Here is a 25280-nt window from a genome sequence, read left to right as displayed (position 1 = left end):
TTAACAGAAGCAAAACTAGTTTATTACAAGTTGTGGAAATGTAGCTAGCTTTACATGAGTGTGCAGTTAACAGCAGTATACAGCACATCATTACAAAGACATTCACTGTTGACCTCTGGCAGACACCGCTGCTGTCTCAATATTAGTGAAATATGGAATGAAAATCAGCAACTTAAATAACTCTGGAAAAAATGTAAACAAAAGGAAATGAAGCTCAGATGGAGGCTACTAAACAAGAATTCACTTTGTTCGTCCAAAAGGACACTTAAGACTATTCCAGTATGAATGTTTTGAAGTGTAACTGCCCGCATTGACCTTTAAAAACCAGTCTATTTTATCTTGAGCAGCCATGATGTCCTTGGTCCCAGGCAGAGGAGGCAAAAATAAGAGTATGCAAGCTGCAGAAGTAAATTCCACTAAGCGTGCTTAACAAACACAGTCAAAGCTTAAATGTATTACAATCACAATGGTTATGGTCGAGCTGGTGGACAATCGTTCCTGTTGCTCCTCGTCTCTGCTGTGTTCAGCTACCATCTTTGGTACAGTACAGTACTTACTCTGGGTGAGCATGACTCAGGCTGAGTGATTTTTTTGTTGCTCTGCTCTTGTTCTTGTTACAGTTATTCCATTTACCATCCTGACAATTTAAGACTTAATTCATGGAGACATGGACGCAGAAACAGTTCATCGGACAGTTATTTTGTTTGTTCCCACTCCATCTGACATGGTTCCAACTCTAGATTAAAATAAAGAAATGTGCTGTGAGTGCATGAAAAAAACTACCACCAAAACTGTGGTATAAGTCTATGATGACTGCCTAAATTCATAATTCTCTTTTGAATGTCTGATGAACTGGGTCCATTGAATAATTTCTATACCTGAGAAATATTCTTTTGTTTGTTTGTTTGTTTGTTTTTCTTCAAATATCTTCTTTCTGCTGCTACTCTGATGGATCCACACAGTGGAAACACCTTCCTCAAAAACACTCCAGTATTGGAACATGACACCCCGCTTCACCCCTCCTACTATCCCTACCTCTACTCCCTCCCTCATCTCATCACAATTCACAGTCTGTGAGGGTTGACCCATTTGTATGTGCCTTCATAACGAAATCCAACTCTCTTTGAAAGGTCATCCGCTTCTGCTGGGCCACGGCTGAAAGAAAAAAAAAACCAGAAATAATCACATTTGATGCTCTGTACTGAATTTCTCTTCCAGTTAAAGGCATAGTTAAACAACATGTCCTACCTTCCATATGTGTATGGAATAGGCTTTGGCTTCTCTTTGTCAATCTGATGAAGGAGAGGCGTGAAGATCCTCCACGCTTCCCGTAGTTCATCGCTGCAGAGACAAGTCAACATTTAGTGGAGGTCATAAAAACAGAGCTGTCATACAACAAAAATATAAACCATGCAAGGTCTTTACAACTCATAACTCTGCCATGCCAAGACAGCAAAAATATGCACTGTGGCACCATCTAGTGTTCAGAACTTTTAGCTCACATGAAGCACTCGCAACACGCTGTCACATGAACACAGGTTTAGTTTCCAAGTGTTAAGATGGGACAACATTGGTGGGAAATCAAGCACAGACCTGCGTACAAAGTGCATCTGACTTCCGCAGAAGACATCCAGGATGAGACGCTCGTAAGCGTCTGGAAGCTTCACATCCTGAAAACAAGACATTGGTTTTAATTGAAAACTTTTTGAAATGATGAGTTGATTAATACAGATGATTCATTTTAATAATTTAAGTCTTTTTTTCAAGGGTGGATAAAATCAGCGATTTAAATACATCAAACAAGAAATGCAGAAATAAATCAACTAGAACCTGCCTTGTATCTGCTCTTGTAGGTGAGGTCCAGCTCAGTTTCCTCAGGGCTGAAGTAGACACCAGGTTTCTTGCTCATCATCTTGGCGTAGACGGCCTCGTTGGGCTGCACGCGCACCACTAGCTCATTCCTGCGACACTGATTTCCAAAAATGTCTCCCGGGACATCTGTGAACTGCAGCCGCACCTCAGCTTTCCTCTCATTCAGAGCTTTACCACAGCGCAGGATGAAAGGAACACCTGAGGAGGAGGGAGATTTTATGTGAATGCGTTATGAAAGAACCCATGAAAATGTCACATTAGTAATATTTGTTTTGTGAACAGTTTTTTTTTTTTTTTTTTTTTTTTTTTTAAAGGGCAGAGTATTTTTACCATCCCAGCGTTCGTTGTGCACATAGAGCACAGCAGTGGCGAAGGTGGCCTGAGTTGATCCTTTAGGAACTGTGGGGTCGTCAAGGTAACCCAGTTTGGCATCTCCCTCACCCTCTGGATCCCCAACATACTGACCCAGCACCACATCGGACATGGACACTGGAGTGATGCACTTCAGCACCTTCACCTACAATGGAGAACATGTAGTAAGATACTGTCCATTTTTTACATATAGCAGTCAAATGATAGCAAGAAAAGCAACAAAAATACATAGAGGGAGGTGGAGATACCTGTAGCCTACTACAACAGCCCACATAGTATATTTAGTATAATACAGAGTACATCCACAGAACTACTTCCATCAACAAGGGAGTCATGTTATCCTCACTGTTCTGCTCTTTTCTAACAGAAATGTTTTCACACTCTAAATTTTTACCAGAATAAAAAAAAAATATCATCCTCTCCTGGAGTTTCATGCTCGTCTCTCTCCTCATCTCCTGATGCTCTCTGCAGGTATTTCTGCATCCAGAGCTGTGGAGTCTGATCTCTGATGGCATGCCTCCTGCTGTCCCTACGATCCTGCTCAATGGCTGTTGTTACAGCCCCTGTCTTAACCCAACTAGTCGAGGCAGATGGCGGTTGATCCTGAGTCTGGTTTTGCTCAAGGTTTCTGCCTCTTAAAAGGAAGTTTTTCCTTGACACTGTTGCCTACTGCTTGCTTATGGCAGGAATTGTTGTCTCTCAATTTCGTAAATATTATAATTTCAAAGAGTACCATCTAGACCTGCTCTATATGAAGAAGGAAGTGTTTTGTTCATGGTGGCTTAACACTGTTGAGGTAAAAAGTTGAGCATCTGGCATGACCTCTTGCAACACTGATGGAATTAGTGCAGTGAAAATGGATATTATACTAAATTTGTACAGACAACAGGTAAAGATGGAGGACGTTCTGAGTTTGCATTAACAGGCAAACTGAAGAAATAATAACAACGTGCTTCTCTCTGACACTAAGGTTAAATCCCAGCCTCAACTACTTTTCGAGAACTTACAGTGAAACCTAACATAACATATGTCTCCGTTTCTGTCGTGTTAGAGGAGGTGATGAGTGTTTTTGGTCTCTGGGAGATGATTTTGTACCTTTTCATCCCTGACGTCATCAGAGCTGGTGGAGGCTGGCTTCTCCATGGCAACCAGGGAGAGCATCTGGAGCAAGTGGTTCTGCATGACATCTCTGATCATGACAAGAGCAACAGGTGGCCACACAAAAGACAGAAAGGAGAATGTGACAGCTGCAATCATGATGATTAGAAATTATTACTGATCATGTGTTGGTGCTGATTTTCTGTGTGTACTGTTAATACAACACTGTCAAACATACACATCATTAATTTATCAGTAAGCAGTAAACTGCTAATGATTTACCTTTCATAGATAAAGCTTTTCTTTTACAAAACTTTATTTCCTCTCACCTTATGATGCCAAAATCATCAAAGTAGCCTCCTCGTCCCTGAGTGCCAAATGGTTCTTTAAAGGTGAGGACAACACAGGCCACACTGTCCCTGTTCCAGATCGGCCCAAAGATTCGGTTCCCAAATCTGCAACGAACATCACATGATTGTTCTCCGCTCAGCAGCACACACAGAGCAAGGGACAGCTGTTCATGACAACATGCATAAACATTTATCTTCTGTTTTGTCCTTCATTAGAGGCCAGTCTCTATTTACTTTGTGTAATATTCACAGGGGCTTTTTCTAAACCATAAACCAGCTGAAACTGAAGTGTTGCATAATTAAAATGACCTTAACTCAACAGCAGATCTTTGTTTTAGGGTGAAATTAAAAAAGAAGCAGCTCTTATTTGTCCACAAAAGAATCACAGGGAGAAATGCTTTTACTTCCCAATAAATCAAACAATACCACAGTAACTATATCCATCTGCACCCCAGAAATTCTTAAAAAGTAAAAGAATATCCTTACATACAGTATAAAATCTACGTGTTTACTGAACAACTTCTATATTATATTACATAATAATTTTGTTAAACAAAGGCTGCTCTGACATAACCATGGTGTCCATGCTTTTACTGACTTCAGTCCAATTTTGCTGCATGATCTTTGCAAATAATTTGTAACTTCATTTGAATACAAACAATGACAGGTGTTTAAAAAAAAAGACGGCTGTATTTTTCTGTAAGACTACTTACTCCAAGTAACTTGTTTTCCATGTAATACAGCTTATCTTCCTCCATATTTTTGGTGGTATTGTTAAATATAGCTTTGGTAATTGCTGTGATTTTCTGACTATTACATCTCTCTTCCACAATCTGATATATGATGACCCACTTTATTTTTTGTATTTCACTCTATTGGATGTCGTTATTATATATGGTAATAATTATAAAAAAATTATTAAAAATAATCATAATCAATAATAATCGTTACAAGGCTTATATAATAAATAAGCGCAAGAAAAAGAACAGAAACTTTATCCAAAGATGATTTTCTTACCTGAGCACCATGAGGTTCTGCACCATTTCTTTGCCCAGATAGTGATCTATACGGTAGATCTGCTCTTCAGTGAAGAGGGAGGAGAGGTGAGCGGAAAGCTCCTCTGAGCTCTGGAGGTCACGTCCAAACGGCTTCTCTACAATCACCCTGTTCCAGCCTCTACACAACATACATGCACAACCACAGAGAGAAGAGAATGAACAGATCAAGTCTTCTTTCCTGACTCATCACCACAATGACACTTTAATGGGAAATAGCTAGGTTTAAATTCCACTTAATTCGGGATATACTGTAGGTGCAGGCCCTTTTGCAACGGTTAATAAGAGAAGTGTGTGCACTGACTTTGTGCTCATGCAGTGTTGCTTGATGTTCTTGGTAACATCGTGGTAGACGGTGGGCGGCAGGGCCAGATAGAAGAGACGGTTTGCCTCGGTTCCTCCAGGCAACGACAGGATGTGTGTGTTGAGTTTGGCGAAGGAAGCCTCATCAGCATATTTCCCACTGATATACGTGTTCCTGCTGAAGAAGGCCGACAGCCGCTCTGCTTCTGTATCCGTCACCTGGGCCAGAGGATGAGAGCATTTATGCATGCATGACAGATACAAAAAAAACTGTGAAAAAATGGCAGGATTTATTTTGTCTCTAAAAAAAAAAACAAAACATGTAGGCTTGTGGTTAAATGGACTGATTGTGAAGTAGTAGCCGTAAACCTGCAATAACTTTTTACAGCCACTGGGGGGCAGCAGAAACAAGCTGTACAATGCTGACATAAGTTGAAATGGCAAACTTGTTAGCAAACAGTTGCTTATCTACACATCCAGGAGTTATGAGGGCAACATTATCATTCACTTGAAGTCATGTTTCTGACCACCCGATGAATGTAATTCAAATTCACTCTACTTTTACCCCCGTTTTTGGTCTCTACCAACTCCAGAGGAAAGGTTCACTCTGCCACTTTGTTTTCACGCTGTTATGGTGTAAGAAGGAGTAAGAGGAGAAAATGGGATGGGAGGAAGGAACAGAAAATACCTTGAAACTGAGTTCAGCTGGACATGATTGGTGTCTTTCCTTTAATTTATTTCAATATTTATTTTCTTGTTTTGAAAGGCTTTTTATTAACAGTCTTTTTGTATTATTTGCCACTATCTGCTGTAAATCCCAATAGATATAGGATCTGTTAGAGATTTTTAAAAAGATGTATCTCACATGTACAGTTTTACCTTCAGGTATGGCAAGCAAGCAGTCCGGATCGCATCCACTGTCAAGTCAGAGCGAGCATAGCCCACAAAATGTGTCTGCTCAGGGAGGAGGCCGTCTCTGTACAACCACCTGGGAGAGAACATGGGAAAATATGGTTCATTACACCCTCTGCTGTGCTATTCATGTAAAAGCCTTTCAGTGGGGTCAGAGGTTCACTCACCAGAGAGTTGGGTAGATTTTCTTCTTAGCCAGATCCCCCTACAGGTCGAAACACACAGTCAGAAATATGATCTCACCTTAAAAATACAGGTTATGCACATAATCATTTATGGTTGATGCAGTGGTTTGGAGTTACTGTGCTCTTTTTTACCCAGTGCTCTATGCCAGAGTGGTGATTATTCTCCACTACACACAAGAGATTCAAGATGCTGCAGTGCTGCAGGCCACACCATGTGGCAACAGGTAAGTAGACTGCTTTGGCTTATTGAGGAATTGCGCAACCTTAGTAATCCAACTGGAAACAAGTGCCAACCACCAACCCACAGTCTGGAGACAAAGACAGTCCTCATGCTGAAGAACGTGTTGCTTTAATGCAACAGTAAATGTAACACAATAATCTTTTAATACTGACAAGTTTAACAAGACAAAATAATTTGCAGTACTGTATACCATATATAGCCTGTGTATGCCAGTATTAGACACTGAGAGGAGGCACTAATAAATCCATCAATAAAAGTCAAGAATTTCATCAAGTCAATTTAATTAAAATGAATTCCCATAACAGTGTACTGCTGGCCTAAATCACATACCGACACCTCCCTTTAAAACACTATTCCTCAGCTGGGAATTCCTGAACTTGTAACCCTGATACGTTGTTTAAGATTACGGGTTTAAAATAATAATTGTAGATGAGAGGAACTCAACACGTCTCTCTGGCCATTCACTGGAACTGCTCTGGTTTGCATAATATCCTATACAAAGTGACTATGTGTATTCACTTGGTAATATTCGTGAAAGGGCTATTGAAATGAAGGAGTAGCTTGCAGTTCACTCATTTAAACAGCTGCAGCAAGACAGACGTGCATAAAACAAGCACAACCAACAGCTACACACAGCCCAACCCAGCTTGTGTATCACACTGAAAGAAAAACGCTGACAGTCAGTGACACTGCAAAAACCAGCAGCAGCGCCACTCTCTGCACCCAAGAGCAAACAGTGCAAGGGAAAGAAAGGCACAGCAAATGAGTTACTATATGAATTACTGTAGCATGGCTGAATTTGAAAAAGACCACAGCATCAGTCATTGAAACTGCATCTTTAAAAATGAAAATAGCTCTTTTGAAAAATGATTTTGCAGAAAAATATGGTTTGGGCAGTGAGAACAAAACTGCTCACAGCAGAAATGTGACACAAGAAAAAGACTTTAAGAATACCCAGAATGGTTTTAGTTCCTGGAGTAGTATGGAGGAGGAAGTGGAAACCAGTGAAAGGGACATTCACATTCTTAGATTCCTGGGATGCATCAACTTATTGCCTAATAAAATCCTGATCAATTCTGTATGAAACAAGCTTATGGTCTGCAAAGGAAGGACTGTGTGACTACTAGTCACAATAGCACAGGTTTTAAATGAGTTTTAATGATATCCTGCCCTGATTATGACTGTGCTAGTCAGATATCAGACATAAGCAAAGAGGAACCTTGAGGTATTCAGTGTCTCAATTCCAGGCTTTTGAAAGCTCACATTACTTGTTCTGCTTATTTGCAGAAGCTCAGTGAAATCAGTTTCAACATTTCCTTAATCAGATCATGTGCAATTATTGCAGTATTTTTAAGGATTTCAACACACTTTCTTTGAAATTGTGGCCAAAGATTCTTGCCTAAATTGACTACACTGTAAATGTGCCAAAAATAATAATAAAAGGAACATAGAGAGAAAGGTGTCTTGCCCATGGTTTGTCCTAAAAGCTTCATTATGTTCCTTCAATCAGTAACTTTTGTTTGATGAAGATTGCTCCAAATGATTAGCCTTTTCATTTCACAACCATGCATTGCCTTATCAGTTCTCATTTTTACACCTTACATAATCAACCACTAAGTAGACTTTTCCTGCTCTCACCGATGCTCCCATGATGATGAAGATGTGAACGTCAGACTGATGGAACTCTTCATCGTCATGCAATTCCTTCCTCAGCTCCCCAAACACTTCGGAGCGAGAGAGGGGGATGCTGCTCATTTTCTCTATAGAGAGAAAAGACAATCTGGTTTGAAAAAAATCCTCATTGTTCTGTTACATGTTACACCACCTTTCAAGAAACACAAACACAGACTACTACCTTACCTAACAGGTGTGTTATGTTCTAAACATAATGGAAACACTGAGGTGTTTGAGAGATCCACAGGTGAGGAAGGAGCAGTTTTATTTTTCTCATTTCTATGTAGATTCCTCTATGTGTCAGTGTATGGTTTACGCTAGGATCACAGCACACACAGCACAGCTAAGGTCAAACAAAGAACAAAGGGAGGGAGGTAGCACACATAACCTCTTGTTAAGGTAAAGTGATTACACCTGCTTGTGTTGCTCCTCTTCTGTCTGAGGTGTGGTCAGGTGACCTTCTGGTGGGTACCTCTGACAATTATGTAAAACAACAGTGTTCAGAAAATTCCCCAACATTTGGCTGGCGATGATGAGATACTGTCTTGCATACAACAAACAAACAATAAGCAATGTGCTGGCATGTTTTATTCTCTTAACTATAATTCATGCTTAATTTGAACTGCTAGTGATTTATTAAAAGAAAATGTCAGAAGAAATTTGAGTGCCTCTCCAATATGTGACTTCTAAGGGTTTTTGCTCCAGGTAGGTAGTACCCTGAATTATTTTAAGAGAAATTTAAATAGGCTAAATATAAAGCCAGCAAGTTTTCCCTCTGTTTTGCATAAGCTGCCCACTGAAGCTTAATTTCTATCTATGTTTGCACCGACACTGACAACACTTACGCTGCCTTGATGTTCACTGTGTTCACTGTGTAATGTATAAGGCTCTGGAAAACTGGGGTGGACAGTATTCATCATTTTCTGACATTTCAAGAAAGGAAATTAATGAATAATATATATATATATATATATATTCAATAATTTGTATAGTAATTTATGTAAAATGTATATGATTTGTAAATGGACAAAAATAGGCAAAAGCTCTTCCCTCGTTACTTCCTCCTTCACTATCAAACATTCAAAGAAAAGGAGGAGCATATTTGAGAGAGTGAACAAGTTTAGATTGCCTGAGTCATTGAGTCAGCCAAATCAGGAAGTTTTTCTTTTTTTTTTTTTTTAAATTCAGTAATTGCATCACTGGGTTATGTTCACCATTAACAGAGTCTACAGGCTGTACTGATGACTGAAAATCTGCAATGCAAATCTCTGCAAAGCTCTATGATAATTCAACACCAACAGTCATGCATATGGGGCTGCAACTAATGATTATTTTCATAATTGATGTATCTTGTTCTCATGTCACCTAACGACACGACCAGAGACAGTTGACTTTCTTTTTGGTACAAAATAGAGAAAAACCATCCACTGCACACAACATACTATGCAATTACACATGTTCTTGATTAACTGAGTAATCATTTGGTCTGTAAAACATCAGAAAACGGTGGGAAATGCCTAGCAGAAAATATTATCACACAAAAAAGCTGCAAATTCTCATATTTGAGAGCCTCGGACATTCAAATTTTTGTTTTTTAAAATATGGCTTCAGCGATTAACCGATTATAATAAAATAGCTGCTGGTCAATATTCTTCAGACTACTAATCAATTAACTGACTAATACAGTACATGCATATTATCATGACATCATGGCACGTGGACCTCTGTCAAGCTGGTCACTACAGCGCCCAGAAATAGCCTGAAACACACACACAACAAACTATAATGATATTAGTCAAATCCTCCACCAAATCCCCTATTTAGAGGGCTAAACCTTACTGCAGAACACCGGGGTGAGGCTGGATACCACAGGCTACCATATCAAGATAACACGGGCTGACATTTTGTTGCTCATGAAGTGTCCTTCCGTGCATAGTTAGCTACTAACATCCAGGAGGAAAGAGCTGCTATCAAACTGAGCTCCACAGCTTTTTCCTCGATACTGTACGTGTGCTGGGCTATTACCAAAACGCCCTGTCATGAGCCACATGCTGTTATGACAACATGACTTGACAAGCAACAAACTGCTAGCTTACAAATGGCAAGCTACACCATGCAAACGAATAAAACAAACGGTTAAGTTACGGAGGTAAAGCGACAAGTACTGCTTACTCACAGGTCCGTTAACGAGATGATAAACCTGGAAGATAAACCCTAACCAAGCCCGGACGACTGAATACAGACTTTACTCGAACTCGAAGCTGGTGGTGCGTATCTTGTATGGGTCCTGCCTACTTCCCTGTTCAAATGACAAAGCAGAATTGAGAGATTTTATTGGTTTGGGAGAAACTCACCAGCGCTCGCTCGAGTTCCCATCACTGTCGAATCCAGTGACGTCAGCGACGCTTGCAGGGGGCGTGGCCTCGAAATGCTCCACCCCCGACAAACCTACAGATTTACATTCATTTTTTAGAAACTTTCTCCATGCACAGATTATGATTTAAAAAAAATGGTGGTAAAGTGGTATTATTCCATTCTAAGAGTACTGTAAGGCTGCAAACAACAAGTATTTTCATCATCAATGGGCCTGTCAGTTATTTTCTTTAATAAAATATAAGAAAATAGTGAAAAAGGACCATTGTAATTCCCTGAAGCCCAAGCGAACACATTAGAATTGCTTCATTTTGTCTCACCCAAAGACAAAAGCCCAAAAATGTTTAGCTTACTATCATAAAACAATGATAAACTACAAAATATTCAAATTGGAGAGGTCTAATTTTTGCCATTTTTGCTTAAAATGACTTGACCACCAAATCAATGAACTGTTGCCATTCACTTTCTGTTGATCAACAAATTGACTTATTAATCATTTCAGCTTTAGAGTACTTCTTGTGTTCTGGTTGTCTTGGGGAACAGTGACATATGTGGTGGGGATCAATTGAGGCCCAATAACAAGTTTTTGTCCCAATTCCCCTCAGCTGGTTAATCTGGCTATGCAGGCAAGGCAACTTGAGTGAATATGAATTAGGGGCAGGTGATACCACAAAATCTGGTTTCAGTCTGATACCAGGCTCACAGAAAACAACACTGATAACAATATGTATTATTATTTAAGGCAGCTCATGTACTATCATGTAAGGGAGTGGCAATGTGTTATGATTAATGAGGTGAATGTATTATCAAAGCACTGCCTCTGAATGTATTTTAATTACCACCAAATAATCTGCCAAGCAGGCGGAATTTCTTTTTAATAATTACTACTATCTTTTTACTATCTGTTGAAGTTGGAACTCAATGCAGTTATCAGTGGCAAATTATCATTATGTGAATTCAGTAAACACTGTACACATGCAAACAACAGCAGCAACATGTGTTGGATTTTTTTTTTTTTCCCCAGTATTGATCCCACTGACACTAGAATCGCAGACCCCCTGACCTCTTGGGCTTTGGGCCTGGGGCTGTTCAGCCTACTCAGATATCCCTCAATGCTGTAACCATAACCATGAATAATTTACATAATGGAGACTTGCTTTTTGCCCATAATGTGTGTAAATAGATCTATGTCCCTACATGCTCACACACTGTCCATTATGAAAATTGTGCAGTTCTTTCTTTACAACAATGTGGATGAGTATTAGGAAACAAAACAAAATATGGAAAGGAAAAAAAGACCCTTTATCAAGAAACATTTTAAAAATAACTTTTTTTCTTTCTTTCTCTTCTTTTTTTTTTTTTTTTACACATTTTTATTTACTGCCAACATGGTAGCTTACATAGTATGCCGGACATTATGTCATAACGCTGCTGTCTGCAGACACAGTCTTGTGTGTCTTGTGTACACAATAACTCAAGAATGATAAATAGTAGAAATGTCAAACTTATTATGGAGTTGATGATCAGACCAGGTTCTGGAGCACCTTGATGTTGCTATTAAAAGAAAATAGTGCATTTGTTGAGCAGTACTTCCAGTTGTGGATTAAAACTCATTTGGAGTATTTTCAGCAGCAGAACAGTGTATGCATGATTGACTCAACATAAAAAACACTGCTTGTGTTCATAGTAATGAAGGAACATGTCTTTCAGTATAACACTGTGGCTGTTTGGACAAACACTGTGTGTGTGTGTGGACAACAATGGTGCTCTATGGCATACATGAATGAGCTTTAGCTACAAACATAGTGACAGGATCAGTTTATTGTTGGTTTAGGTCTTTTCATGGGAGTTGCTGACCATAAGAAAAAAATGCAATATCACGAAACTTATCCTTTTAAATGAATACTCACATGCTCAGATGTACTTTGAAAGCAAGAGATACTGGTCACTCTGATGATCCCTCTTGTTCATAACGGCCATAAAGTGATGACTTCCTTGTGAAACTGATAATCCACGGTCTTCACTCTGTGCAAAATGCCTTTTAAAGTTAAGCCGAAGCTAATATGAGCCTGCGGAAGCCTGAATTTATCTAAACAAGAGGCTAATTCTCATTAAAAAAAATCCCCTCTTTGTGAATGTTTGACTCAGTCTGCTTAAGCCTCATATTAGCTAAGGCTGAACAACTTTTGTACAAAACACTGTCAGATGAAGTCAGATGAAGTTCCAGTTTTGACTAAGTCTGGTGGACTTGCATTTAGTCACAATCAAGTATTGTCCTTTCACTGCCAAACACTTCCCTGACGAGAGATTCTTCAGATGCTTTGTCTGAAAAAAAAAAACAATGGAAGCCGTGTGAGATCTTCTGGCGTGATTACGGTGGTTGCATTTACACTTAGAGATTTTTTTAAAAAAAAGTTTAGAGATAGAGTGACAAGAATGAGGAAATGTAAATTTCATTATTTCCCTGTGCAACCAGGAACAGTGTTGTAACACGAGTTGCTGCAGAAATACAGGTTGTACCTGTGTGAAGGTCCACACTTGCTCAGATGCTGCTGTGGTTACTTCCCCTTTCAATCGACACTGTTTCAGAGATACCATAGCTTCTCCAGGGTTTGCATGTAAACACCAGTCAACGTCAGCGCTGAGTCGTACCTCTCGATGGGAGGTGTACTCAAAATACTACAAGTAACACAGACAAACACTGTTTTTAAGTTGGGGTAATCTCATTGCCATAAATTCATTTTAAACCGTACAGTAGCTTGATTTGTTGATCTGAAACAGGTTCCCAACCCTTCAAACCTGTGAGTGCTCAGAATGAAAACTCTACTTGTTACCACTGTGTGGACACAAGTTAAGAGTTGAAGTGCCTACTCTGGAGGATTTTAAGTCCGTAAGAGCAGAGAGTATCCAGTATTTTTACAAGAGTAAAAATTTGATGGAAAAAAAAAAACATAAACTATTTTTTTTGTGTGACAGAACACAGTTTCTCATTCCTTTATTCAAACAGTGACCTCTCAGTTCTAAACCCCAGGTTGGAAACCACTGACCTAACAGAAGTTAGCGTACCTGTGCTCCACATCTATTGTTACATTTGACTTTTTTGTCAGGCTCCCATCGCTTATTTGTCTTCTTCACATCTAGACAGCACCTCCAACCAATGTTTTCCAACTGCAGAAAAAAAAAACACATTAACTGAACAGCCAACAGTGTTCCAGATGCCTTTTTTATACCACAGACTGGATCTCCATCGATAATGTATATGTAATTTTAAATTTAAGGTTTAGGTAAGAAAATATCTGAAATAACTCAATCACTTGCGATTCACTTCACTCAAATCATGTAATGGAAATCTATCATTAGGTTGAAATAAACTACATTTCTTAAAGTAAATAACATTTGACAAGTAAACAAATCATTCTTCTCTTTTACTAATCAAAGGACTCCTATGCAGTCTATTATTAGGTCTCCTCTTGATTATACTTGTATGTTTTAGAAATGCAAACTATAGAGAGATGATTGACCAATGAGAGATAATTAAATGCTGATGAAGTAACTCACCTGTCCATGCATGACAGGCCTGATGTCGGGGACGTAGGCCTCTGGATAAATGTTCCCCAGGTACCAAGAGAAGCTCCTGCACTTTAATCTCTCCCTGAGTGTACGGCGCTCAGAAACATCTCCAAATGAATTCTGAAGGGAAAAATGACAAAAGAAACACATCATGGTGGAGTAGTATGCATTTTAACATTATATATATGATGTGACTTCCTAGGTTGCAAAGATGCTGTGTATTTGTACTAACCTCATTAAAAATGGAAGCAGCCTTTCTGTTTGCACGATAGAAGACCCATTTGTAGTCATCCAGCCAGACCTCAGCCAGGCGGACCAGGTTGCGGGTGACAATAGAGGATCCATTGGGGAAAGTGTGGGGGCTCTGTTTGCGAAAAATATGCCCTACAACAGAGCATGGAATAATCTCCAGCTGACCTCCACACTGCCAGACCTGCAATGGAGAGGACACACAGCACAAGGTAAGAAGCTGTTACCATACACATATTTTGAAAAACACTGAAAACCTCTTACCCTGAAGGACATCTCCAAATTCTCGCCTCCCCAGAACTCCATCTGGTCATCATATGTCCCAATATGCTCAAAGTATGATTTAGATACAGAGAACAGGCCACCAGCAAAGGTAGGCGTTCTACAAAATCCAAAAAAAATCGGTCACATTCAACGACCAAGTCGACACCACTCATGTCTGCGTGTAGGTGAAGACAAGAGGGAATCAGTTAACCTGGCTCTGAACAAAGGTAAAACAAAATCTGCTTACCAGCTGCTCTAAAGTTCAGTAACAAATGATATTTGTTCATTCCTTAAAACTGTGAATTGTTAGACTTCAGATTTTGTTCAGATTAAACAAAAGGTGACAGAACTAGGCTAGCTGTCTACTGCTGCCTGTTCAAGTTAAGCTAAGTTAACTGGTTGTTTAATCCATCTTCATATTAATTAACTTCATAACAACATATGAGTGGTATCTCTTTCCTTATCTAACTCTCAGGAAGACACAGTATGAAGCACAATATGTTACCAAGACCTTTTCCTTCTTGAATAAATTGCCCCAAGAGAAATCTATCATCACCCTGCTCTTTTCTGTCCAAGCAGATGTTTTACTATTTCTATAGTTTTTTTGACCACTCCTTCTCATTCACCCCACTTAATTGGATGCATAAGATATTTGGATGTCCTTATATCCAACTCCTGCTAAATTTGATGGGATTTTGTATGGCCGGGGTCACAAGTCTTACTTTGCACAATTCATTCCTTATCACAATAATGATATTGTCTGAATATCATGCTGGCCATCAGCCAGCTGGTGTGACTTTCAATCACAATGTGTATCTGAGGCAGATCTGAATCAAGACTCACATCAAACGTCCTATGATAAAAGCAGTAGATTTAGAGGATCCAATGAAGTTTGCTTTTCTAGTTTGTGTATGTGTATACTTGAATACCTGATGGGATATGTCTCATTCTTCCTTCGCTTCTTCTCCTCATTGGGGACGGCCTCCCATCCAAACGTGAGCTTCCACTTAAAATTCCCTCGCATGTAATGTTGCGGTTTAGGGACTGGCTTCCTGAACTTTAGGTTATCTTTGTCAATTATGGCAATTTTTGGGCTGACCACAGTGGTAGGCTGCTCTGCTATCCGAGCTAGAAGAGGCTCCAGCCATCCAGGGAAGCATTCACCTATTAAGGAATATAGAAGATACAGTAGGTGCAGTATTTATTTGTCAGTCAGTAAAAATAGTCGTCACAATCAGAGGTGGAGCTGAGAGGTTATTGGTTGAATGTAGACACTATAGGGCCTCCATCAGCTTTCACTCCCTTTCTGCCATTTACGTCTACTAAGTGCCTAGCCTTTAGAAAAAAAACTAATAATTATTGCAGACTTCCATCTAAGCCCTGCATGAAAATATTATGGGATACATACAGTGGGAATCCAGGAAGGTGAGGACCTGTCCTTGTGCAGACCGTGCCCCCAATAGTCTGGCTGCAACCAAGCCTTTTCTCTCACTCTGTCGTAAAACACGCACTATCTTCAGCTGCTTCACATATTCGTCCAGACGAGTCTTCAGGTGATCTAAAGAAAGAGGAATCAACAAGTAAATTTGGGGAGGGACAAATCCAAACAGCAGTATTGTTAGTGTGTCATCTATTACATTATATTATATTATCACAGGAGCCATTTTGCAGCTTGTAGTATGTAATATGTTTATTTTTGATACTTTAAATATACTCCACTGATGACATACAAGTGTGTACATGTACATGTACAGAATAAAATGTTAAGGATGTTTTATGAATTACTGATGCAGCATCTTGACGACACTCACCATCTGTGCTGGCATCATCCACCAGTAAGATCTCTGTGAGCAGGGCAGCAGGAGCAGTGTGTAAGATGCTGTAGACTGTCCTGAGCAGAGCAGACCAGGCCTCATTATGAAACACTATGATCACACTGGTGGTAGGAAGGCCAGGACAGTGCCAAAACTTCTGTTCCAAACAGCTGTCAGAGCCAAACTCAAAGTTAACAGGTATTTTTAGCAAGCTGCACTTTTTTTTTTTCCAGAATTAGACATCAGTGTCAGTGGTTATTAACCACCTTCAAAGATAAGGAGGAACAGGTAAACTCACTCTGGATGCCGGGTATCTTTGCCCAGATCACGGTGCAGAGATATATGATCACTGGCAAACTGGTTGAACTGGTTTTTATTAAAGCCATGTAATTTCTCATAGTGCTCCTTGAGTGTCATTCCATGTGACACAAAGGGTTTGCCATTTGCACCCGGTGCCCTGGGATCTTGGGGAGGCCTCTGAAGGTGAGGCTCGAGCTCCTCTTTGGTGTAAAAGCCGAGTGGACAACTGGGACCTGCCACGCCTGCCACAGGTAGGGACGATGGTTGTGGTAATGCTGTGTAGTTAATGTTGTAGTAAATAACAACAAGTAAAACCAAGAAGCAGGAAATTGCAACCCTTTTCAGAAAGGTGCGTCGAGGGAAAAAAATATTCATGGTATGCACAGGGAAGGATCGACCTAAAACAAAACTGAAAAGAGATAACATAAAATAAATCATTATAGAAAACATGAACATCTTTATTAAAAAGCAAGTGATCCTCATTCTTCCAGTGAGTGTTATTTGTCCTTGTGACTTGAATGTATTTAACATAAATTCAATCCATTTTCGAATTAAGACACCTGGAAATCATGCTGCACAGTACAACATTTTAGCAAAGACAGAATGTTTGCAGAGAACTTCTCAACTTATATACATACATATAGTATCCATAATAATAATAATAATATACAAATTAAGAGACTTTTTGTATGAATTTACTAGCTTAAACTGTACACATATCATTTTATGTCTGTGTACCATAGGTCTACTGCACAGTGTATTAAAATCACAGCAATTAAAAATGTTGTTAAATGAACAATTCATAACTTCTGTGTATGAAATCTGTCCTAATAGAAATACCTAATAAACACATAAGAAAAAATACTTATTGCCATGACAAGCCAACTGTATTAGTTCTGAACTAGACATTAAAGTATAAACTTGTCACAAAATGTTTTTTTTTTTTTAAGTCTATTGAATCTGTACTTACTATACTTTAGCTGCAGGGAACAAAGTCCTCCACTTGTGTTCTCCTTCCTCATGATACTGAATCAGTACTTGGCCACAGAGAATGAACCACTTCTTCCAAGCTCAAACCAGTCTAATGCTTCATAGAAATACTTGTGAGCTCAGTTCACAGCTGTAACAAACCTGCCAGGCTACATCACGTCACACATCACATTCATTATTCACATTTCTCACCTGAAACAGAAGCTGAGACAGGGATGATATTTGCAACCTTGATAAGTCAGTTTTTATAAGCGGGTTTCAAGCATTAATTAAGAGATTTATCAACATTAATGAATAATTTCTTCACACACTCTCCTTGTCTTTGTAGCTGCGTCTTCATTTCATCAGGAAGGCACCCTCAAATGTTCAGCCACTCCACAATCGCTGCAGGGCATCTGGAAACTGTGACACTTTTACAATGACTCCCTAACATTTGTAACTGTATAAAATAAATGTTTTATTGTTGTTGTTTTATTGTCTCCTTCCTCTTTATTTATTATTATTATTAGTAGTAGTAGTAGTAGTAGTAGTAGAAGTAGTGGTAGTAGTATTGCTGTTGTTGTTTATAGTAGTAGTAGTACTACCCTAAGTATTTGTTTTAATTTGTATTATTGTGTACTTCTCTTTATTGATACAAATTTGTAGTACCTGTGAGAAGCATCATCTCTACTTAAGTTGAACAATTAAACCAAATAAAATAGAAGAAAGTCAAACAAATGTGTAAAATTTGCTTTGTTTTTGTTTTTTTTATTACAGAGAGCAAAAGTCCCTCGGGTAGGCTGGACTTGTTGCCATGGTTACACCTAAACCAAAAGTTGTGATTTATTTACACTGTCTGTTTCTCTGCGTGTCTCGGTTTCAAACAGGTTTGTTACCGGGTAAACACGAACGGTGCCACGCTATGGCCTTCTTCGGTTTAACGCACCTGGGTTATCAAAACCCAATAGGCGATAAAATGATAGTGAATTCTGCAGGAGCGTCTCATCATCAGGGTAAGAGATGCTGGAGCTGCAACCTTTAGCTCGCTCGTAGATGATAATAATACTTATTTAATTCTTCATAAAGTCTTTCAGAAACAGAAAGCTACATGTGGCGTTAACGTTAACAAGTGATTGGATATGTTTGCTAATATGAGCGTGCATGTTGCTGTTTGTTGCCCTGGAGTATCTTTGACAAGTACGGATTATAAAACTCAAGGCCCCTGGGCACAGACGTGTTTGAATGTCCCCATTCCTCAGTGTTGTAATCTCTTTGTGATTGTTTTCAGTCTCTGTGGAGACTCAAAAGGTTTCAGTTTCTGTTCTGTTTGACCACAAAGGTTTGCATCTCTTTGTTGTGATTATGTGTCTCTGAGGTTCTTTTGCTGCAAATGTTGTATTCATTTTGTGTGTCTTTATGGTCACTTTGACTCATGTTGTGTCGCTATTTGGCCTGCAACTAATGCCAATGATCAATTAATCATTCATTTCATAACCAGTCTTTTTCTCGATAAATTGTTTAACTGGTCTATAAAATGTCAGAAACAGTTGTAAAAATGTGCACCACAATTTCCCAGAGGCAAATGTCATCAAATTGCTTGTTTCATTTGACTAAGAATTCAAAACACAAAGCTATTCAGCATACAATCACACAAGACAAAAACCCCACATTTAAGAAGCTTGAATTGGGGAACATTTGGCAGATTTACTTTTTAAAAAAATGAAACTGAAACTATCAATCTATCATCAGAAAGTTGCAGATTATTTCTCTGTCGATTCATTGTTTCAGCTCTAGACCCTATTTAACAAAAGTCACAAAGGACACGAGTTATCAAAGGTTTAAAGTGAGCAAGGACTGTAGCTGTATCCTTTAAAATTTAGTTTTATCATCCTTCTGCAGAATCTTATATAATATACATTTTTATGAAATCTCCTGGAATACACTCATGGTAAAATATGTAAATAAGTACTCAAGTTGAACTTCTTCATTTCTTGTGTCTTTTGTAACAGCCACTGGTTTATTAATGTAATCCAAGTAATGACTGATATACACTGTAGTAACATATTTCTTTACAGATGGAAGGACTAACGTCAAAGCAGGACTGCCCCCATCCCTTCAAAAACAACAGGGACCCCTCAGGTGTGCAGACATATGCAACATTTCCCGCCAGCCTCTTCCCTACAGCACTGACATACACCACGGGAGCCACGAGCGATACAAAGAGATGGTCAAGCGGGTTCAAACACCCAGATGTAAGCAGATGTAAAGAAGTGAGACATAATTTAAGGGTCTGACAGATCACAGCTGTGTTCCTAGTGACAAGGCAAGTGCATGGTGAAAGTCTTGGTCTCCTCTCTTCCCCAGCTCCCAACCAGCTCTACATTATGCCCCTGACAGACAGCCAGCAGTATGGATGGATGATGTCCAAGAGTCCTGAACCATGGATGCAAGTCAGTCGGTTTCCCCGAAAGAACAGTGAGATGACCAAGTGGGTAACATTCCTAAATATAATACTGGATTTTTAAAACCATATTTTCCAGATCTGAGAGTAATCTCCACTTGTTATTTTTACAGATTTGTTAAAGAAATGTCAGTGACAGACCGAGAGTTCAGCCTTTTCTGAAGATTTCTTCTTCTTCACTGAAATTAAACTGATGATAGATATATTTGTAGAGATTTTTTCATGCTTTATTTTGTTGATTCCTTCATTAATGATTAATGATCAATTTATTTTTCACACTGAAGGAATTAATTGAACTGTGACAAAGTACCCTAAAGTAAGAACTTATTTATCACTTTTGGAAGCCTAGCGGTATGAATATTCACAATAAGTTCTGGTGGGTACTAAAATTTACAGGTTGCTTATTGAGGAGATAAATAAAAGTTTGAACAAATTCATTATTTGAAAAGCAAAACACTGAAACCGACAGCTGTTTTCAATGTTGTGGCTGATAGGTGCATGTTACAAGTCTATCTGACATAAGAAATAAGAAGTCAACTTTCTTCCTTTCAAGGGTCCCAGACCTGTGGGTTCAAAGGCATTGCAGGAGTGGTCTGTAGAAAGAGTGAGATTGTACTGCCCTGATTTTAGAAAATAATGGACTACTGAGGGGTTTTTTGGGTTTGGGTTGAGATTAGCTGATTGACAATGCAATTTTCTTTACCTGATTGACAGCAGGGGTCCTGGGAGTCTAAAATCAGGAAGTGTAACTGTGTTTGAAAGTATTTTCTCAATTTCCAAGAAATGCTCAGTTGTTCAGCAAAATTTGTGAAGGACATCAGTTGGAGTCAGTGATCATCTGGCTGGAATTCATGGTCAGTTCTGTCAGATGACTATGAATGAACCTCACTATCTCAGCACACTCATCACAGGGAGAATACCTGGTCACCTTTACAGGTGAGGTGTAACAGTACAGGAAACTGATAGATCCAGATTGTCTTTCTGGTTGAAACAGAAATATAGGGCAAGAGGAGGACACTGGTTTTAGGTGTCTAGACTGAATCACAGCTTGATGGAACCTAGTAGGTGAGTTTTGCCCTGTGCTGTAATCAATTGAGAAAAAGAACTGGCCACTATTTTGACAACAGATTAAGACATTTTTCATGCAAGGATGACAAACATTTCATGGTAGAGTATTTTTACTGTGTGATATTACTATGTTTACTTACTGTAAGTAAAGAATTTGAAAATACTTCTTTAACCACAGCCTGATATTCCTGTAACTACACGTACAAGCAGGTACAACAGGTACAACAGGTACAAGCACGGACTTCACTGGTGGGAAGGTGCACCAATTATCCACAGGTGGCAGATTTTTCCACAGGCTGTTGCTTACCTTAACTTGCCTGTAGATGGTGCAAAGCAGCACGTGTTCATGTGTTGATTGGTACAGGCTGGACTGAGCCTGCAGCTCTGCTCTGCTGTATAATATTGACTTAAGTCTGAGGTGCTCTCCATTAGTGGCAGTGTCACTGTTCTCATGGTGATTTGCTTCAATAGGTCCACCCTAGTCCACCACAGTCAATGGCGTAGTCTTCAACAGTCTGTTAATTTCACAGTAAAAATAGTGAGAGATGAATAACAAGGTGTCTCTTTTTTATGTTTCATACAATTACAATCACTTACCTTTGAGAATATCTTTGTTCGCAGCCTTTTGTTGTCTCATACATGTTATAATGGTGCTGCATGGCCTGTGTGGGTAACTCTTAACACATCTAAGGCAGGGATATTGAATACAGTATCATAATAAAACAGTCAGCACACACACAATCTTTTAAAAATTAAAAGTCTCTAGCTGTGACTAGTAAGTATGAGACACACTTTCTACAATTGCAAAATGATTAAATAATTGCATTTGGCCTCTGTTCCTATAAGGCACATGTAATATATATTTGTGGTACATTTAACAAGATTAGTAAATTATATGACCACACAAAACAGCCATTGATTTTTTTTTATTTTTTTCTTCAAGGGGAAATGTTATTTTTCTCTTTGTCATAGTCCTCAACTCTTCTTGTCCTTCAGCTTTGCAAAAAACACTCCCCTCTCAACTCCTCCAACTCAGGGAAAATACAAATAAAACAAAAACGAATACGGAAGGATTCATCAGGCCTGAGCAAAACACTGTTTCAGTAGTATGGGGACAACCTTCCTCCCCTCTCCTGTTCCCCCCAAAAACATCCCAAGAGTTAACAATCAACACAACTCTATGGACAGCCAATAGAAATAGAATACATACAATGCACATTTTTAGAAACTCATGTCCATTCTATAAACTCTCTGCTTATATGAATCACTCTTCATTGGTCACAGTTCACGTTATAGTTGGTGATCTCCCTTAACATTACTGTCCTCTGGTGCACCCACCATTGGCCGAGGCCAAAAATCATTGCACAGGAGGGACCGACCGATAAGCACAAGGCTGCGTGAGCTGGCTTTGGTACAAACATGATCAACTGTTGGTTGCCATTGTTGAGTGTTGGTGGAAGAGCTAAGTCAGGGCCGATTCTCCCAATTTTTACAAAAGCTGAAGCCAGAGAAAACCGAGATCATTGCAATGATGACAATGTTCACTGGAAAATTATTCTCGACAAGCCCTTATCCCTTTCTCTCCATCCAATCATCAGCAGTCCAGACAGGGTAAGCAGGCACAGTTCCTGTTCAGTATTATTGTAGGATTTGTTTTATATTAACTTAAGGCAATTGAACGCAGCTATTAGCATTTTCACTTTTTCGCTGAAAGACTGAGTGTGTGTGTGTGTGTGTGGGGGGGTTTAATAAAAGAAATATGTGTGTCGGCCTACTAATTCTGCCTGTCCTCTTCACATACTGTTATATCAGGGATGTCATTTGTTACTGCTTAGAAGTTTAGTGTGTGGAAGGGAGAGGTCACCTTAAAGCCTGACTGAGATTTACAATACTGCAGTAGTGGTATACATAAAAAAAAAGCACAGTGAATCATCTGTATATGTGTGTGTTTACTGCTATGCTTATGTGAGCATACACCACTCGGGTTCTGCTGCAAAGGCAGCTAATGGTTATTACTTTACTATACATGATCACACCTATCGCCAGTTGAAATACTGTAATGTACATTAGGATTGAACAGCAGAATTCATTGGCTGCAGTTGATCAGTTGGTACCAGTGAGCTTGAGCTTTACAACTGGCAATTTTACAAGAAAGCGTGCTGGTCTTTGATCCTTATCATTGGAATGAAATCATCATAATAAGCATAATAATTAATCAGAATCATCATAATAATAATAACAACATTAAGAATATACAAATGAAGGATACAGAAGTGATACAAAATACCCTACGTTAAAACAAACAAACAAAAAATAAAATAAAAATGAAAACAAGATACCACAATCAGACATGCTTCAAAGCAGTTATGTTTGGCAAGAAAGCAGTTTTGTTGTATCATAAAAACCTCACAGTGAAAATAGTTATGCCCCTTCAGGATTACAAAGCACAGTATTCAGTCAAAATCAATATATATATTTTTTCCTTCATCTATTTCTTCTTCATAGAAGAATCTGGCTGTGTGGTACCACTGCGTTGAAATCCAAGGCCCCCACCCCCACCCCTCCCAACCCTGACCCCCTCCATCCCTCCCCCCGATGGCTCTGGAACAACTCTCTGATCCGAAGTTCCTTCATTTCCATTTGCACCAAAAAATACTTCTCTGAAAGGGAAGGAGCAGTCGCTGACAACATACTGTTACGACTGAAAACCAGCTGTGCACTGGCTGCTCAAGCTCTGAGGAACCAATCTGAACATGAAATGATGACGATGAGGATCCTAATCCTAGCTGGAGCTACTTCTACTCCTCAGAGAGAGAGAGAGAGAGAGAGAGAGAGAATGAGAGAGAGAGAGCGCGGAGATAAAAATATAGATTTCAGATATAACATCTTCCAATAACATCCTTAGCCGTCTTTAGTAGTTTTGTCTAAAGGTTGAGGGCAATATCGTAATTTAGAGTTAATGTGATCAGCTCTTTGCTGCCTGAATGATAAATAAATTAATTGTACATATTTCATGAAAATAATGAAGCAACCTTTGCTGACAGCAGTCGGGCAAAAAAGACAAAGGGTTCAGGCCTGCTGCCTAAAAAACAGAGGTGGTGGTCATTGCTGACTTTAGCGAGAACATATCAAACATGTCTTGCCTTGCTTTTAGTAAATACTTTAGTCTTTGGTCAATATTTTCCTCCTCAGTTTATACATATAGTCATACACACACAAATATGCATGTACATACACACTTATAAACGTGTAATAAACTGGATATTTGTGCACGTATGTATTCACACTTTTTCATAAAGGACCTTTTGCACAAAACATCGAGATTGAGAAATAAATAATTAATCCAGAAACAAAATATGAGTACCTGTTCATAATTCATGTGAAAAAAAAATTACTGAACAAAACAAAACAAAGAAACACAAAGTAAAATAAAAAGTAGCCTTATGTACAGCGTTAATCTTCTTTTGACACAGGCTAAAAGGCGTTGTTTTAAATAAACAGACTTTGCATCTTTCAAGAAGCCTGAGAGAGAGGCTAGACATGAGAAAAACACTTGTCCTTCAACATGTATGTGGGCCAAAATGGCTGCCAAACGAGAACATTTTCCTCTCATCAAGAACACTTTCCTTTAGAAGTCTTAAAAGTTGTTTTTTTTTCCTCTTTTCTTGGGACTCAACTGATGGCGTCTCTAGTTTTTTAGCCATTCGCTCACACTGTGAGTCCTCGCTCAGTGGTGCTGTGTCCTTGCAGTGGGGGGATCATCCCAGCATCTGCTGCTGCTGCTGCTGCTGCCATGGCTGCTAACTATTGGGTGGTCCATCGTTCAGGAAATAGGTTGTCATTTCCCCTTTACCTTTGACCTTAACAACCCCGCGACACTCCAGCACATACCCTTTGCTTGCAAGCACCTGGTAGAGGTCTGTGGTCACCTGAGAGCAGGACAGGAGAGTGCAAATTTATAGGAGGCTGGATACACTGTGTTCTTTTTTTCTTTTTTTTTCAGATAAGTAATTCTGATTGAACCAGAGACTGTTCATAAGCTTCATTTTCTGGCAGCTTCATCTGCTTTTAAATCTATAAGTGAAAGGCTGATCATTTCAGCTCTTATGAGGCTACAGCTTCTCCTGTGGGCTGGGGTGGTAAAGTAACT

The 25280-nt window shown here is 39.1% G+C and overlaps 4 protein-coding genes across 8 annotated transcripts in view; 1 reads left to right on the top strand and 3 right to left on the bottom strand.

The window, feature by feature from the left end:
• LOC108900208 (glucose-6-phosphate 1-dehydrogenase) lies at positions 1-12490 on the bottom strand. Of its 4 annotated transcripts, XM_018701146.2 has the most exons (14): positions 12346-12490; positions 10417-10510; positions 8027-8148; positions 6130-6167; positions 5930-6038; positions 5052-5269; positions 4710-4868; positions 3672-3797; positions 3340-3433; positions 2203-2389; positions 1835-2070; positions 1594-1670; positions 1249-1341; positions 1-1155 (listed from the first exon to the last, which is right to left on the bottom strand). In XM_018701146.2, exons 2-14 carry the CDS (start codon positions 10436-10438, stop codon positions 1065-1067), a joined length of 1572 nt encoding a protein of 523 aa, XP_018556662.1. In that variant the 5' UTR covers positions 10439-10510; positions 12346-12490; the 3' UTR covers positions 1-1064. The 4 variants fall into 4 exon arrangements, with proteins under 4 accessions (XP_018556662.1, XP_018556663.1, XP_018556664.1 ...); XM_018701147.2 differs by lacking the exons at positions 10417-10510; positions 12346-12490 and adding an exon at positions 10239-10407; XM_018701148.2 differs by lacking the exons at positions 10417-10510; positions 12346-12490 and adding an exon at positions 10235-10384.
• LOC108900207 (polypeptide N-acetylgalactosaminyltransferase 6) lies at positions 11786-17891 on the bottom strand. Its single transcript, XM_018701145.2, has 11 exons — positions 17603-17891; positions 16631-17041; positions 16330-16502; positions 15927-16076; positions 15448-15682; positions 14519-14636; positions 14238-14438; positions 13994-14125; positions 13502-13603; positions 12956-13114; positions 11786-12760 (listed from the first exon to the last, which is right to left on the bottom strand). Exons 2-11 carry the CDS (start codon positions 17005-17007, stop codon positions 12647-12649), a joined length of 1761 nt encoding a protein of 586 aa, XP_018556661.1. The 5' UTR covers positions 17008-17041; positions 17603-17891; the 3' UTR covers positions 11786-12646.
• Positions 16767-22876, top strand: LOC127142573 (testis-expressed protein 49). Its single transcript, XM_051071324.1, has 6 exons — positions 16767-16883; positions 17951-18026; positions 18489-18614; positions 19677-19853; positions 19966-20089; positions 20176-22876. The coding sequence occupies exons 3-6, from the start codon at positions 18524-18526 to the stop codon at positions 20222-20224; spliced, it is 441 nt and encodes a 146-aa protein (XP_050927281.1). The 5' UTR covers positions 16767-16883; positions 17951-18026; positions 18489-18523; the 3' UTR covers positions 20225-22876.
• The window catches only part of LOC108900204 (adenylate cyclase type 6), a 36508-nt gene continuing 33268 nt past the window's right edge, over positions 22041-25280 (bottom strand). For both annotated transcript variants that reach the window (XM_051071322.1, XM_018701138.2), the window contains exon 24: positions 22041-25059. In XM_051071322.1, the coding sequence (XP_050927279.1) occupies positions 24931-25059 (129 nt within the window). In that variant the 3' untranslated portion in view covers positions 22041-24930. The remainder of the gene's footprint in view (positions 25060-25280) is intronic.

This window comes from Lates calcarifer, linkage group LG6, assembly GCF_001640805.2.
Source record: "Lates calcarifer isolate ASB-BC8 linkage group LG6, TLL_Latcal_v3, whole genome shotgun sequence".
Lineage (NCBI taxonomy): Eukaryota > Metazoa > Chordata > Actinopteri > Centropomidae > Lates > Lates calcarifer.
Note: the sequence above shows the minus strand (reverse complement) of the source record. Positions and strands in the feature narration are given on the sequence as shown.

What these genes read in the sequence shown, in the direction of transcription:
- LOC127142573 (XM_051071324.1), top strand. Translation starts at nt 18,524, where the DNA reads ATGGCCTTCTTCGGTTTAACGCACCTGGGTTATCAAAACCCAATAGGC. An exon ending in AGGAGCGTCTCATCATCAGG is followed by an intron (nt 18,615 to 19,676) that starts GTAAGAGATGCT and finishes ATTTCTTTACAG; the next exon opens with ATGGAAGGACTAACGTCAAA. An exon ending in AAGAACAGTGAGATGACCAA is followed by an intron (nt 20,090 to 20,175) that starts GTGGGTAACATT and finishes TTATTTTTACAG; the next exon opens with ATTTGTTAAAGAAATGTCAG.
- LOC108900207 (XM_018701145.2), bottom strand. Translation starts at nt 17,007, where the DNA reads ATGAATATTTTTTTCCCTCGACGCACCTTTCTGAAAAGGGTTGCAATT. An exon ending in AAAGATACCCGGCATCCAGA is followed by an intron (nt 16,503 to 16,630) that starts GTGAGTTTACCT and finishes TGGCTCTGACAG; the next exon opens with CTGTTTGGAACAGAAGTTTT. An exon ending in ATTTGGAGATGTCCTTCAGG is followed by an intron (nt 14,439 to 14,518) that starts GTAAGAGGTTTT and finishes TCTCCATTGCAG; the next exon opens with GTCTGGCAGTGTGGAGGTCA.
- LOC108900208 (XM_018701146.2), bottom strand. Translation starts at nt 10,438, where the DNA reads ATGGGAACTCGAGCGAGCGCTG. An exon ending in CTTGCTTGCCATACCTGAAG is followed by an intron (nt 5,270 to 5,929) that starts GTAAAACTGTAC and finishes CCTCTGGCCCAG; the next exon opens with GTGACGGATACAGAAGCAGA. An exon ending in CAGATGCACTTTGTACGCAG is followed by an intron (nt 1,342 to 1,593) that starts GTCTGTGCTTGA and finishes TTGTCTCTGCAG; the next exon opens with CGATGAACTACGGGAAGCGT.